Source organism: Rhopilema esculentum, chromosome 14, assembly GCF_057945365.1.
Source record: "Rhopilema esculentum isolate cy_ngs chromosome 14, ASM5794536v1, whole genome shotgun sequence".
In the NCBI taxonomy this organism is placed as follows: domain Eukaryota; kingdom Metazoa; phylum Cnidaria; class Scyphozoa; order Rhizostomeae; family Rhizostomatidae; genus Rhopilema; species Rhopilema esculentum.
Genome location: NC_142828.1, coordinates 2,953,177 through 2,969,087, shown reverse-complemented (window position 1 = coordinate 2,969,087; position 15,911 = coordinate 2,953,177). Strand labels below are relative to the sequence as shown.

General features: G+C 37.2%; 3 protein-coding genes and 1 pseudogene across 7 annotated transcripts in view; 1 reads left to right on the top strand and 3 right to left on the bottom strand.

The window, feature by feature from the left end:
- The window catches only part of LOC135696529 (uncharacterized), a 46,678-nt gene that overhangs the window by 28,396 nt on the left and 2,371 nt on the right, over positions 1-15,911 (top strand). For both annotated transcript variants that reach the window (XM_089112505.1, XM_065215949.2), the window contains 2 exons: positions 531-4,317; positions 9,210-12,034. In XM_089112505.1, coding sequence (XP_088968631.1) covers positions 531-826 — 296 coding nt within the window. In that variant the 3' untranslated portion in view covers positions 827-4,317; positions 9,210-12,034. The remainder of the gene's footprint in view (positions 1-530; positions 4,318-9,209; positions 12,035-15,911) is intronic.
- Positions 5,401-6,220, bottom strand: LOC135696348 (myosin-2 essential light chain). The gene has a single exon (XM_065215720.2). The coding sequence runs from the start codon at positions 5,982-5,984 to the stop codon at positions 5,490-5,492; it is 495 nt and encodes a 164-aa protein (XP_065071792.2). The 5' UTR covers positions 5,985-6,220; the 3' UTR covers positions 5,401-5,489.
- Positions 7,388-11,388, bottom strand: LOC135696347 (myosin, essential light chain). 2 transcript variants are annotated; one of them, XM_065215718.2, is made up of 2 exons: positions 11,248-11,388; positions 7,388-7,907 (listed from the first exon to the last, which is right to left on the bottom strand). In XM_065215718.2, the coding sequence occupies exon 2, from the start codon at positions 7,903-7,905 to the stop codon at positions 7,459-7,461; it is 447 nt and encodes a 148-aa protein (XP_065071790.1). In that variant the 5' UTR covers positions 7,906-7,907; positions 11,248-11,388; the 3' UTR covers positions 7,388-7,458. The 2 variants fall into 2 exon arrangements, with proteins under 2 accessions (XP_065071790.1, XP_088968632.1); XM_089112506.1 differs by lacking the exon at positions 11,248-11,388 and adding an exon at positions 11,097-11,238.
- LOC135696533 (myosin, essential light chain pseudogene) lies at positions 13,111-15,508 on the bottom strand (annotated as a pseudogene). Of its 2 annotated transcripts, none has more exons than XR_010517364.2 (2): positions 15,351-15,508; positions 13,111-13,692 (listed from the first exon to the last, which is right to left on the bottom strand). The product of XR_010517364.2 is annotated as a myosin, essential light chain pseudogene, transcript variant X1 (transcript). The 2 variants fall into 2 exon arrangements; XR_016144602.1 differs by having other exon boundaries at positions 15,261-15,384.

The window sequence follows — 15,911 nt, the reverse complement described above, 5'->3', positions numbered from 1 at the left end:
ATTTTCTCGTAAGGCTGATTTTCTCGTAAGGCTGATTTTCTTGTAAGGCTGATTTCCTCGTAAGACTGATTTTTACTATTCCGCGGAGAAATATTTCGCAGCAATTGATAATTCAGAGCTTGCTAAATTTGCTTGATTTCTGAGAAGTTAATCTATGAAAACTCGCTAAAACTTATCTGATACCAGCAGTGTTTTTCTCCGCTTGGCTCGAGAACATTATATGATGCTTGTTAACGCAAAAAAGTTTCTCCACCAACTATAATCGGCCTAGTTGTACCTATTACTTTGAGCAGTTGTACTTATCACTTTGAGTAGTAGAGGGAAGAGAAAGACAGAAATAGCGTGCGACTTGTAGCGAGAATATAAATTGACTAAAAGTTATTTACAAGTGAAAGCGAGGTTAGCATAATGTCACGTGATAATACAATCCTATTACTATATTGACGGCAGGCAATGACAAATGCGAACTCCTTTTGAGTCGCTTGTTTTAAATCGCAAGTTATTTTTTCTTTTTCTGTTTCCGGATTAAGGCTCTGAAGATGAGAATGACACGGATTCCCTAACTAGACAAGAAGGCTTCCAGAACTCACCAGATTTCATCTACAAAATCGAGGCTGCTGCTTGCAATGTCGGTGATCCAGAAATCATTATTTGCCGGGTTATAAGACAAGCAGGCCTATCATTTTCTCTCACGATCCAGCAGGATGTAATCAGTATATTGAAATACAGATGTCAACAGGAGAATGACCAGCGTGCTAAGAATATTTTAAACACCATCTCGTCATCTGCTATGCGCCCCAAGGCATCTTCGTGGCCTCGCTCTTGACTCGGGCCGCACATTTTATTGAATCATGCGTGCATTTCATGCAAATTGATGTGTGTGCCACATGTAGTTTTGATTTATCAAATATTCGACTGTGAGTTTTTTAAATAAGTTTAGGCATCTTTTATGTAAACATTTAGTGTTGAAAATTATCGGCTTTTTTCAGCCGTTCATTTGTGTAGATTGTTGGATAATTGCGCTTCTCAAGATTTAGATTACTTATAGTTTCTTTGTCAATTCAGAGCAGATTTTGGAACGTGAAATGTCTGTCGAGAAAAATAAAAAAGTACTTACCGTTAAAGCTCTATTAAGTCGCCCCTTTCTTATAAGCCCCTCCCTATTTAGCCCCCGTTATGAAGCAAAATTTTGAATAAAGCCCCCCTCTTTAGCCCCTAATGTCAAACATGAATTGGATGTGATGTGATGATATAACATCGTGTGCATTAAATACAGCTAATGTAAAGATTTACTTGTGTACCTTAGAAGTCAGTCGAAATTTGTTTAGAAGATGTTCCAAGATTGTCAATTGACCCTGGTGACTCTGATGAAGACTAGGGCATTTTAATTGATTAATTATAATAAGGTTTCGAAGCTACTAATAAAGTTTTTTGGAGCTTTTGTATGACATTTTTATAACGAAAAGTAAATAAGGGCATTCATGAAACATTTTTTACTTTGAACTATTAATAAGCCCCCTCTCTAATATGTCCCCTCTGTTTAAAGCCCCCCTAGGATTAAAAAAAATGAATACCCCCCCCCCGGGAGGGGGGGGCTTAATATAATTTTTACGGTAGTATAACTTTCAGCTTAGACATTTTATGAAAATAATTCATAGTAATAGATTGATCAGAGTTTTTTAGTGTTTAGAATGAATTTTATGGGCTACTCACAGGAATTGAGGCACATGACCTCCACATCCTATGTATATGCCTTCACAAGAAAATCATCGTATTTCATATTTGCCGCGTCAATACGAGGTTTTAATCCGACACTCATTGCAAAATGGCAAAAAGCTTTTATCAAATCTAGAAATTTCAGGCTTAGTAATCTAGAAATTGCAAGTTTAAATTATCAAGAGTTTGCCTACCCAGGCTAACATTCTGAGGTGATAAATTTGATTTTAGATGTATAATTTATATTCCTAAGACTGTATGATTTATAATATTGCGTGTCAATAGTAACAAGTACTTGCTTTGTAGAACAAGTCTAAAAGTTGCGTTTCCGGGTTTTCTTTGATTGATTGGTGCCCTGGCCACCCTGATATTCGTCAACCGCTTCGTGGACAGTGCCTGTACAATGGAATGATTACCCAGTTCTCTTTTCTTGGGATTGTGCTTGGGAATGCCCTTTTTCAAAAATTGCACTTTGGTTTTATTTGGTAGATAATTTTCTACATTAATAGGTTTACTGCACTTTCTAGAGTCAATATGTTTGTTATTATCAACTCTATTATCAGGCGAGTCTCCACCAAGGTACGAATATTCGATTGGCCTAGCATCTGACCTGCTCCGAATCCGTGTAGTCTGTAATGTATGATTTTGAAATAAAAACGAAATAAAAGTTTGTTAATATATGTTAATATGATTTCCTAAAGATATGCCGGCTGAGCCATCATTCTCTTTGATTTTATCGATGTCTTGCGAAAGTTTGAATTTTATGAGTTATAGGAAAGTCTAAAGGATAATCTGAACGAAGCTTATAAAGCCAAGAAAAGAAGAGGTTTTCGCAGACTAAGCTTCAGTGTAATTTGCTTAACTGTTACCAGCGCAAGAATAATCCAGTTATTGATTGAAATCAGCCAATAGCAGAAAAGGCGTCCTTGGCTTTGGTTGGACGAATCAATGTCCTTCAAGCATTCACGTGATTGAATAGCACTTATGAGAAAAGAGCTCTTATTTTGTGGACATTATTTTCCGTTATCCGGAGGCTAATTTTGCAAAGTTCCGCCTGCAAGAATTACTTTCACAACAAGCACGATACGGCCAAGGGGTTAATTACTCTAAGAAAATATCGTACATCTTTGGTGGAAATTCTATTGTTTTATCTGAAAATCCCTGGAAATCTCTTTGTTTTCGTGAAAATCTCGTACATTATTTGCAATATTCAACGGTGCCTCGTACTCAATCGTGGGCAGAGGTTGCAGAAACCATAGTAATTTTTCAATTCGGGACAGAAGTTGCAAATAAATTTGCAGGGTGAAAATGCTCACTCAGAAACACGCCATAGACATAAGGAAATTAATCTTGAGCAGAGGCGCCTACCCTGGAGGGGCAGCTACCCCTCCTGCCGTCTTCAAGGAGGGGCAGAGGGGGCAAGCAGTGCCATTTGATATTCACTCTTAAAGATTATAGAATCTTATAGATAATCCATGACCAGTTTAGCCACTCTCGCGATGTTAATCTTTATTGGAAATTCAAATAAATAAAAAAAATTCCTTTTTTTGCTGTCGTTCAGCGATCACAGAAAATTCTTCTTCAGAAGACGATAATAAACTTCTAAAACCAACAGTTTCCTATAAGATACTGACTATTTTGCCCACCATCAGAACAATAAGTTACGCTTAGTTTATGCCTTTATATAAATAACACACTCAAGTAAACAATTAAATGATTTACATTTGATCCTTGTGATTATTATTTTCCATTTTACACTCTCGATGATTCTGCAACCATGGCGACAAAGCGTGAAATCAAAGTCTTACTGCCAGGCCATTTATAAATGCCACGATTTTTGGAAAGCCAAAATTTTGAATAACGACAAAGCCATTTAATTACCACTTGCATGAAGAATTTTGTCAACATTATGTTAATGTTTAGTGTCTATGATTGCAGAAATCCTAGCTATATGCGTGGAACAGATCCATGCTAAAATTTTATTTTGCACCCATCCCTCCAACCCCTCCAAATAATTGATTATCGTAGTGGAAAAAATATTATTATTTGCCCTCAGCACCAACGCTGCCCCTCCTGCCTTAATATTGTATTGGCGCCCATGATCTTGAGGCTACGCCCCCCCCCCCCATCATCAAGAGTGGGTTTGGCCATTGATACATCGGCGTGAATGGGTCAACCTTCCATAAATCATACAGGAAAAGTTCATTAAGGAAAGTTACACAAAAGAATACAAATTATGTTAGGGAGGGAATGGACAAGAAAAGTAACTTTCTCCACTCTAGACCGATGGTTTTCTTTGGTCATTCAAGTATGATTTTCCCTGCCTAAATCCCAGATTGCCTAAATCCTAATTCACAGTACCGAAAAAAGCAATCTCATTTCCAAGTTACCCCCTTCAGGATCCTCCAAAAATTGTTGCGTCTATCCATGTCTCTAGAGATATAGTTTCATTGAAACTTACTTGAATCGAAACAATGAGAACAAACGTTATGCACTTCTCAAACAAGTCGAATATTCCTTTGCAGTCAACACTGTCACTTTTTGTTCTGCTTTCAAGTATGTCCCTGCAATGAAGCCGGTGTGGAGTAGGAGATAAATGAGGTAAGTAAAAAGCAACCTAGTTGTATGGTTGCTCCTCGCTTAATCTGAACAATATGGCAACATTTATAGCTTGGCATTCGACATAGACGGCAGTGGCTCTATAGTCCATAACAGACAGGGCTGGGATTTCATGTTTAAGTTGTATAGTTTCAGACTGGACACAGGTTCCTGAGATCAGCTAGGAAGAAAGTTAGGGAATGACTTCTTTAAAACATTTTACATTTTCATACCGTACGTTCTCATATATTCCATCCCGTTAGAAAGGTCAGGATATGTGATCTATTGCTGCTTGTACACTGAGGCTCGTACCAGGCAAAGGCGACTCGCAGCGACAGCAATAAACTGACTTGCTGTACAGTAGGCCCCGGTCATAGTCACCCAAAATGTTGCTTGAAAACTTGTTACTGTATACGGAATGAGACTGTAAACGGAGCTAAATTGAAAAGTTTTGCATACTCAGGTCTAAATTATGTGTGTCTGTAGCCAGTGGTGTGACTTTAAGCGGAGCAACTATAAGGGCTGTATCATAACCCTGTTTGGTCCGCCGCCTAGTACCCCCTAGGCTTTGTCCGGTTTTCAAAATACCAACTCGGTTTTGAAAGAATTGGAAGCGGGTTGTAAATTCAACCTCAGAATTTCGACTAAGCCGTATTGATGAGATGGTTCTGATAAGTGGTCGGCGGTTTTTGTTCGACCCATTCAGATGCACCAAGAAAGTGTCCATATTTTCACAACAAATCAGGAAACTTCCTCAGAGACTGCTTTATCTATTATAAGATATATTTCTATCGTTTTAGAAAATGTGCAAACTGTGATAATTAAAATAATGAGCTACAGTTCCTTTCTAAACATTGCAAGAATTCTGTTTGCTTTTGCACAAAAACAAGTTTCAATCCAAAGATAATCTTTGCAAATAAACGGAAGATGAATTCAAGCTTTGACCCAGACACCGATTTACGTCCAAAACGACATCTGATTCAGAACATTACTGACTGCTTTTGTTTAATGCCAAGCCAATGTGACAACTGTAGGAGACCTAAAAGACTAAACGACTTAAGACTTCTTAAAGAAAAGAATCATCAGTTTCTGAATATTCAAAAACTCGTATAAATTAATCAACTTATTCAAATAAATCAACCAAGAGTGATTTTGCCTGCCTATTCTAATCAGTTCTAATGCATGACAGTTTGTATCAATGCCTCATATGAAACTGAGCCACTTGCTCCTTCGTGCGGTGCAAGAATTGCGTATACCTGTTCCTCGGTCATCTTGTCACCAATGTGAAGCAGGATCTGGCGAAGTTCTGCCCTGGAAACCAATCCAGTTTGATCCCTGTCAAACGATCTCAGACCTTCCACCATGTCTTCATAGGTACCCAACGCTGGCCTCCGACAAATGTGTTGAAAAATACCGTAAAATGTTGGGAAATCAATTCGGTGACCAACTAGATTTGAATCTTTGAGACATTTGTTCACGTCTTCTGTGAGGGGGTTTAGGCCCAATGATCGAAGGACATCTATTACTCTATGAGATTCTACTTTCATGTCCCCACGTTTGTCGAATAAAGAGAAGCAGCTTTGTATCTCTTCGAGACTATCCTCGTCTTCGTCTTCCATTGCTGGAACAATCATCTCGGTAAGGTTAGTTGCGAACTTCACTTCTGTCATTGTCACTAGCAAGTTAAATCCAGCGGAATGGACGTCATTCGAGTTTGAACTTGCAAGTGATCAAAAATCGTTATGATTACCACCGTCTTGGGATTTTAAATAGAATCGAAGTTAACACCCGACTGGTCATGGGCATTTTGGGTTTATTTTATGATTGGATTTGCCTTCAAAATAATAAATGACGGATGTATTAACCCGAATATTTCAAGGGTCAATCGCCAGTGTATGTTATTTCCACCAATGTTGGTTTTCTACTGTCTGTTTGCATTGAGCTAAGATTATTTAAGATAGTGCAAATTCTTCGCGAATGCTTGATCCAATAATAGGCCTGAAACGGGGGTATCTTCATTAGCAAACTATAAAGAGACTAATAAATCACACACACCTGATGAGAATTAGCAAAAAGCTGACAATTTCTGCAGTTCACAGGTTTAGAAACTATTTTGACACAAACAGACATTAGGAAACTATGCAGAATGGGTATTTGATTGCTCAATTCACCAGGCACTTTGGGTAATGTGTTTTTGGTCAGGAACCTATATATTTCGAATCTGTTGCTCTCGAAAGCGCATGCGCATTTTTGTCGCAACGAGGACGCAATTTGTACTAATTTGAAGGCTCATCTGTGAAATATCAGGTTGAATTCCTTCAAATCTGAACCCAGAGCACTGAGAAAATTAATCTCTTCGATCCACACAAAGTTTCAGCATGCACTGTTCAAAATGTCTCTAAATGCTCTTTCGGAATTAGTCGTTTACACCAAACCATTTGCTTTTCATATTCATCAGAACCTTCGTGTCGTATTCATCTTCTTTTTATAATTAGGCCTAATTCAAAAACGTAACTTGGTTTCAAAAGCACGGCTTTTCAGTTTTTCGTGAAAATCATTGAAAATCACTGTTCTTTTCTAGTAATATCTTAACGCAGATAAACTAAAATAAATTTCAAGCAGAAAGATTTAAAACCTAAGAATTAAAAGAGTAATAATCAACAGGTTTTTGAATTGTAATAAAAATATCGTATCAGACCTTTCAAATTCTAGTTCCCAGGACCAATTCCCAAAAACAGGGAGTCAAGGATTAGCATTGTGTTTTATGTTTGCTCTGGCCTAAACTGGGTAAAAAAAAGTGGTTTTTAACTTTTGCGTTATCAGAGACCAGTTTGTTGGACATTACCACGATCACGCTGTTTTCTATGCATATAGGCGACCAATGGTCTTAAAAGCTTCCTCGCTTGTTTAATTATCGATTATTTTAAAGAAAATGCAACCAGTTAGGATCAGCATATTTTCGTATTCAAGAGACACATGCTCTCTCCTAATATGCATAAAAATCATCGATTCTTGTAAACCCACTCTCATTTCAAATTTAGTTTTGAAGGAAACACGAATCAAACAAGCTCAATTAATACATAAAGTTTCACATTGCTAAAACTTGTCAAGAAATAATACACAAATAAGCATTTCTAGTGTTCTTCATCCTGCCATGACACTTTTGATAAGTGTTTCGTATGGTATTTGGCCTTCAGCTGTTTCATGAGGAGACACAGAGCAATTAACTTCTTCTTCTGTCATTCTGTCAGCGACATGCCCCAAGATGTGACGTAGCTCTGCTGAATTGACCATTCCGCTCTGGTCTCTGTCCAGCGTCTTTAGCCCTTCAACCATATCTGCATAACTTCCAACAGTTGGCTTTGTAGAAATGTACTTGTAGATGCCGAAGAATGTTTCAAAGTCGACACGAGTTCCTTTCAGTTTTGAGTCATCTATGCACTTGTTGACGTCATCAGTAAGTGGATTTAGGCCCAGGGAACGAAGAACGTCGATCAATTTATCGCTCTCGACCTTCATATCCCCCTTCTTGTCAAAGATTGAATAGCAGTCTTTCATGTCTTCAAGCTGGTCTTCGTCAATTTCTGCCATCTCTGAAAACCATGTAAAATTCAAAGCATTCAAAATATAATGACTTTAAACACGTTGTTTGATTATGAATTTATATGTTATATATGAATATATAACAGCCTTAAAGGTAAATTTATTACTAGATCAGAGATATCCAGGTATTCGATAAGGAATCAGCTTGATATTGACATCCCAAGGCATAATTTGGAATTCTCAAAGGGAAGTTTCTTTCATTCTGGGGCCAAAACATGGAATGAGATTCCAAGAAACATCAGAATGAGCCCCACAATTTCCATGTTTAAAAGAAACTTGAAAGGATTCCTGCAAATTTAATAAATTCCCTAAGAAAAACACGATCCCTAGGTAGAACTGCAATCTTTATTCTATATATATTAAAGAAGTAATTGTAATAGAAGTAGTTTATTTTATTTGTATTATAGCTGATAGGGAATTCGTGTGTAAAGATTTTTGAAATGAAAAAAATGAAATGAAATGAATGTTGAAATGTTAATGCATTTTCCTTTCCTGCCAAATGTGCCTTGGAGTTGAAATGAACTTTTACTTCTGGCACTTTTAGCTGCAAAACAGTTGTTAAATGCTAGAAACTCTGTTAACCGTCAAGTTTTTCTAACGTTTGAGTAGAAATTCTATGTTGCAAAATATGAGTATTGGTTTTCTGTTTATATCACAATAAAAATGTGGTACCAGTCACCGCGGAGAAAGGAGGACTTTTTGTCAAAAATGCAAAACATTTACCAATGAATCACCAGTACCGCCACTTTTTATTCGGTTTAGCCCCCCCCCCCCACTTTTTTAGACCCACACTTCTCTCACTTAATGTAGGGATTCTCTTATATTTATATGAACTGCTATGATATCATCTGAATGTTAACGTTCGCCCGACAACATATTCAGAAGAAGAGTCTAGCTAGTTGTCCAAGTTTGTGCTTCGAAAAGGAAGCAAATTAGCAGACGACTATACGTTGCTTGAAATCCAACAGAAATCTGCTGAATTCGTTAGATTTCAACCAGAATACTTGATAACGTGTGATAAACTTGAATTTCGTGAGACATGGCTTGCAACTTGTATCTATGAGACCCTAAAACTGCACCTACCCGGTCTCTATTTAGAAAAACTTGAGAAATAGGTCATAAAATTATTGCCAGTTTTTCAAGATTTTTATCATAAAGCAAAGTAACATTGTAAAATCTTTGTCTACGGTTCTTTGAAAACCTGAATTCTTGAAAACGAGGTTATCGTCGCCGAGCATCAATTTCTACAAAATGACAGGTTATTTTGTTACATTCTTTTTTCATGTCTCTAGGTTATGCTAAAGCTCCTACTTTCTACGATAAACAGAAATTTCTACAAAGACAAGATTGCATTAACAGCAGTGGTTAACTGTAAGTTCAAAGATTTGTTTATTTGTCCTTATGAATCTAAGAGAGAGAATTACGCCTTCCTTCACGGTCTGTTACGTCATCTGCATGTAACGTTTAAGCAAGGATAAATTGGTAATTCCGTTGCCAGGTTATAATTCTATACTGCGGGTAAGATTAAAATGCTTTCGTAACAATGTACCGACTTTTGCTAACAAGTAACTTGCACATTACTCAGATCGTCTTAAACGTCTGCGAAGTTTATGTTTTTACAACTTTTTTGCTTTAAAGCGACAATTAAGAAATAGCTAGATTGTTACAATCTTTTCTTTTAAATGAGGTCATAACGAATGTCCCCTTAGCTTGTAAACCACTCCACAGAAATTGATTGTTGGTCTTCTTGTGGAATAAGGGATTTTTGAAAAAAGGATTGAAAATGCAGGGCCTTCGCTAGCTATTATATTTAAAGGCTGATTTCCACGAGGCGAATTTCGCATTGAATTCGCTGCGAATTCTCTTTGAAATTGTCTTTTGAATTCCGCGGGACTGCGAATTCGCTGCGAAAGAATTTATTGATTTCCCCCAAAACTCGACTTTAAGGCGCCCATTTTCAGAACTGCACGCATGGCGAATGTTCCAAGAATTTCTTCTTACAAATCAAGCAAATTTACCATGCTTCGACTCTTTATTAGGTGCTGCGAAATATTTCGCCGCGAAAAAGTAAAATTCTTTTCTACTTTGTTGCGAATTCGCTGCGAAATCAAAAATCAAAACTGCGCATGCCTTTATCCCTTCTTCAGCGACTTCGCCGCGAATTCGCTGCGAAATTCGCCTCGTGGAAATCAGCCTTAAGCGAGGTTTCCAGGTCCCATTTGCCGACAAAGTGGGTTAGATATTCTTTATTTGTTGACAGACAACCTCCCCCTTCAAACAACGGAATTTGTATTTGTATTTTAATTTGTTTCTACCTAGCATCCGAAAGTAGTTTTTAGGACAATAAGAAGCTTATGCTTATCGAGCAGTGTCCTGGTCCTTCCTCTCGATGTGACCACACCTCGTGATTCCTACGCCTGGAATTAAAGAGAGTTGGCGATACTCCACAATCTGGGTGGAAGTTTGGTCGTGTCGGGGACTCGAACCATGGATCCTTGGATCTGTGGTCAGCGCCCCTAACCACTGAACCATTCTCGCACTTTTTTCAATCCTTTTTTCAAGGGGGTTTCTTTAATAAAATTCATCTTTCTTCACGATATCCTAACAGAAATTCAAGTAAACACCCTTACACCCCCAGAATGACGGCGCTGAAAACATCTATAATGACTGTTTCCATTGCTATTCTTTGTAATAGCAAATCTGGCACAACCATACCCTGTGGTCAAAGTGTCGAAAAGTTGAGTTGAATTGACCCCACAATTTCACTAAGGCTCTGGTAACCAAAATTGCTCAACAGTTACTTAATGTTATGATGCATATACTTCCACGCTTCCTGTGGCATTGTCTTGTTTGTAAACTATTATGGAGACATAAAAATGACACAAGATTCAAAATACTGACATGACTGGCAGGGGTTTTGGCAAAGGGGGGGGGGATATTGCCCACGTTAAATTAAATTCTTCAAAATTAGCAACCAAACTCTTTCTTCTCTTGACCTTCCCTGTGCTGTGGCTACCCCCCAATCAGCATATAGAAGGGAAGAATTTGTTGTATTACAGCCACGAAACCTTGAAAACTGCTTTCTAAATCTAATTTTTTGTTTTGACTTTAATGGCTGATGATGCAGTTCCAACAATTAATGAATCGCAAATTTATTACTGTTAAAATCTAAAACTTACATGGTTTGGGGTGTATTGACAGTTTTCTTTCAGGAATAAATTGACTGGAATGTTTCTTAATCAGTATCCTTATGCACTTAAAAAGCCATTGTGCTCAAAATTCAAACTCTAATTTTTGCATGAAAACACTCAATACAGCTACTTCTCTTACCTGGTGTAAAATGACTGCCTCTTTGTGACTGGATATGTGTACAACTGACTCAGAAAACTTACGTTTCGAAATGCAAGTGAAATCGTATTACCACAACAAAACATTGCAGATTAATCTGCTTTTAATATGGATAATATCGTGTGGCTTTTAAATAGTTACTTTTGAATGCATCTTTTTACTGCATTTGTTAGCTAAAGATATACATTTGCATCCAGTCAGGCTTCGTTTTCTGAACGACTGACAAATATTGGGACAATTCATGTTGGACCTACATAAACACTGTTGAATCTTACAAAGCATCTTTTATCTTTAAAGAGCACAAATGTGTATCGAGGCTGGCAGTTACTAGGAATTAAAGCACTGTTGCCTGCTTAATCCTGTGCATATTATTTCACACAATGCAAAAGGATTTTCTCTGGATTTACCATGTAACGTCAAAGGCACTATAAAGTCGGTTTATTTAAGAGGATGTATTATCAATTGATGTCAGCCGAATAAAAATAATAGCTAATTGTATTCTAGGTAAAAAGGAGGATAAATCTTTGTAACACCTTTATGACTCAATGCGCTAAATTTTTTCTGCTAACACTTTGAGAAATTATATCTGGCTACTTGAAATTAACGTAGTTCAATCTAGCAGATGGATTTGTCAACGTGAAACAAAGAATTTGCTTCAAAACAAATTTTGGAGTGAAGATTTCTCTATTCCAAGAATTTGCATTTTAATGCTTCTTCAGCCAGCCAAGCATTAGAGATGTCTCTCGACTAAAAATTGGTCATTGGTCAGGTACTTCCAGTTGATATTATTTAATCATCAACACCACGATGTATCTGAAATAACATGAAGATAACGTCATTTAAAATAGCAAAGCTGTAGCTTGAATGATTGGTTCATAGAATCCAGATTCAGACAAATCTTATAGGTACACTTGTCTGTCATCTAAGTACATTATCAAAAAATGGACTTAATTGTCAGTTTGTAAACAGAACTGACCATTATTAGCATTTCTAGTTCAGCTAAGATGGAATGAATATAGTAGAAGCATCATGATTAAATTCAGCTGCCACGAGGTGAAATAGTGCAGAGAGAAATTATATATCATATTGCCCTTAATTAAGGTCTCTTAATACATACAGATACCGGTTGGGGAGACATTTGAGCGAAAAGTTTTCCAATGAATGTGCCAGCGCTTACTGTTGAGGTGCATGCGCAATAGTGATGAAGTTGCATGCGCATGCTCAAGTTGGATAATCAGGGCTGGATAATACTCACATTTGTTCGATTCTGCAGTTAATACAATATAGAATTCACCCACCCCCGGAAAGTAGGCATCCAAGAGTAAAGCTTGCTTTGTTAATAAACCCGCCTGTACAAAAAACTAAATATTCTTAAACTTACGCGATATAAGAATTAAACCTTCAATAATAGCTTCATGAAACCTGATTTTACTAAAAGTTTTTGTATTAGATAAAGGACATGCCATGTCTTGGTGTCAAAATTAGATGCAATTGAATACCTTTTGAAAAAGGGATAGCTTGTTTTTGCGGTACAATGTTTATGTTTTTTTGGCATATGCAACAGTTTGTCACATAAAGCAGTAACAGCTGTCGTGAATAATTGTTGTCAGATAAAAAAGATACTGATTTTTGTGCCAGTATACAGGGCCTCCAACGAAGGAGAGGTTTTTTCAAATTTACTTTTTTGCAAAACAACAGAGTTTTTTTCTAAATCTTTTGTTATGGGTGTTAAATTTTCCAATGGCCCCTCCACTTTTAAACCTTTGTCGGAGCCCATGATATAAAGCCAAATCTAGAACATTACTTTTTGAAGCAGTTAAGAATAGGCGAAGAAAATGAGATCTCTTTTCCAATGTATCACATTCATTTAATACAATCCTTCTTGAATTAAAATTCATATTGAAAATTCATTAGCAAATGCAACATGCAGTTGGATTCGAAATTGAATTCTCAGTCTTCGATCAAGCAGCCATAACTGATTTAATCAGAGTCTCATACGCTACCAAGCCCTCTGCATTCTCAAATGGGCCAACGGTATGATTCAATTGGTCCTCAGTCATCCTGTCTGCTACTTTTGACAAGATGTGTCGAATTTCCGCGGCATATATCAGGCCACTCGCGTCTCTGTCCAGGGTTTTCAGCCCCTCAACCATATCTTCGTAGCTACCAACAGTGGGCTTATTCAAAATGAATTTGTAGATGCCGAAGAATGTTTCGAAATCGACTCTTTGTCCTTTGAGTTTGGATTCTTCGAGGCATTTTTCCACGTCTTCTGTGAGAGGGTTCAGCCCAAGAGAACGAAGAACATCAACAAGGCGATCGCTTTCAACTTTCATATCACCTTTTTTGTCAAAAATTGAGTAGCAGTCTTTCATATCTTCCAACTGATCTTCATCAATTTCAGCTCCAGCCATAGTTGCGTTTGATCTGTAAAAATTAGAGTTTGATGATTCTCTAGCGTAGTCACTGCACACATGCTTTGGGAAGTGGATTTCTATCACGGCCGACAGATGGTTTTCTGAATTGGTTAGGGGGTGGGGGGGGGGGGGGTTCTTAGAAGCAGAATGAGCCAATAGGAGGGACAAGTTACTTTGAGAAGAATGCAACTGTTCAATTGAGAAAATGTAAATTACTTCCATCAGGAAAATATTGGGAAGGGGGTTGGAGGACGGGTAATGCTTTATCTTTCAAGTATTGTGATAAGAATGGACGGAGAATCCTGGATTATCTGTAGCTACATCTATATCAGTATCTTTAAGTAATATCTATTAATATAATTACGCATCTTACAGAGATAGCTTTCATCGATTTAATGTCAACTGTATATCTATTCTTGTATAAAGCAATAGGCTATTTGAGCAATTTTGTACTGAGAAATAAAGTTCGAGGCATCAAATGTATAGGGATTTCATTGATTTTTTGACTACAGTACCTATACACAAATTACATTCCACCGAATGAGCCTAGTAAGTGACTGGGAAAATGTGAAATTTTGTGCTCTGTGCGCGTAATGTGAAATTTTTCAAGCAATTCTTCATGTTTTATTCTTGAAGATAGAAAAGGCAGCTAGAACTAATAGATCTAACTACCTGTGGGCCTCAGACCCTGTTTACACTGTGCCGGATAAAATTTATCCGCATAAAACTTGTTCAGATTGATTTGCGTCTACACTGTGCCGCACAAATTTTGTCCATTTTGCCCTCCCGTTTACACCGTGCCGGATAACTGCAGTCACGACCTAAATCATGCACAGAACGCCCAAAATGAAGTCTTCTCTGGGGAGCAAAAGAATAACAAAATTCCCGCCAACATAGAAAGACTTCATACTCTCTTCAGATTCATCTGCTTCTCTTTTAGACCAAATCCAAAGATATTGTCAATACAAATAAGGCCTAGTTTGTTTTAATGGTTTATTGTTGAAACAAAATGACACTGAAATAGCAACAAAAGTAGGGAAAGCTGACACATAGCTATCCGAACTAATTTAGTCCACTTTCCTAGGTGAACTAGTTTTGTTCGGATAGCCGCTCTCAAAATCGTGCGGATAGCGTGGGTCTAGTGTAAACGCGACGCCTATCCGAACTAATTTTGATGCGGATAAAATTTATCCGGCACAGTGTAAATGGGGTCTCAGTGCATGATCACAAATGAACAATAACATTTTTTTAATAATATCTTTCTTGCAAAGAGGTAAGAGGGGTACATAAGAATATGGAATATGGAAAGTCTTCTGTTTTTTTTCTTCTAGAATCTTAAAACTAGATAATTTTGGTAATATAGGAAATAATAACTTAAGTAAAAAAGAACAATACAATTCAAGAAGTCATGTCTTAAAAGGAATTTTTATCGAAGGAGCTCTCAGATTGGAAACTAACGATGTAAAGAGAAACCACCCAACTTTGTTCAATTTGCCCAATTCAAAGATTCTAAACCATTTTATAACAATAATGTGAAATATATAAAGGATTGAAGTAATTAAAGAGGATTTCGTTTACCTTTAAATTCATTTCGGTTGATATCATAATTGCTGGTGATATTTTGTAGAGACAGAAATTGTTAAAGAGCATAATCTTTTTAATACCCACCACTTCGTTGTATTTCGTCCTTGTTACAGATGCTAATGTAGTGAATGCAGCTATTACTGTTGAAACGCTCTTATTTAATAAAGTCAGGGCACTTTGCATTAGGACTTACCTATTCTATCTTGGAATTAATTTTTGTGACAAAGAGCTAAATATTGGCACAATGCCTACCCAGTTTCATTGTCTAGGAGTATAGCACGCACTGATAAAGTCTGCCGAATCAATAAGAGGTATTTAAGCATTTTGTGTTCGAAATAGTAAGCCTACTTAATACAGGTACCAAGCATCCTGTAGCTCAATTGGCGTCTTCTGCATTAATGCTTTTGCTATGATGTAAAGTGTTATTAGGTAATTATTAATGCTCAAGAACTATGTAAAATTTGTTGCATCTTCTCGCAGTTAGGCCAGGAGGTAATGTGGCCAGGCCAGCCCTATAAACGCAGATTGAAAAGCTCTCCAGCATCATTTTGAGCTGCGTTATGGCATCTTTTAGGCATAAAAACGTTGTCGTTGTCACCCTCAAATGTTGGTGATATTGTGCCTCTGATTGAAGAATGCGTTTGA

Excerpts from the sequence above, each read along its gene's own strand:
- LOC135696348 (XM_065215720.2), bottom strand. The coding sequence starts at position 5,984 with ATGACAGAAGTGAAGTTCGCAACTAACCTTACCGAGATGATTGTTCCA.
- LOC135696347 (XM_065215718.2), bottom strand. The coding sequence starts at position 7,905 with ATGGCAGAAATTGACGAAGACCAGCTTGAAGACATGAAAGACTGCTAT.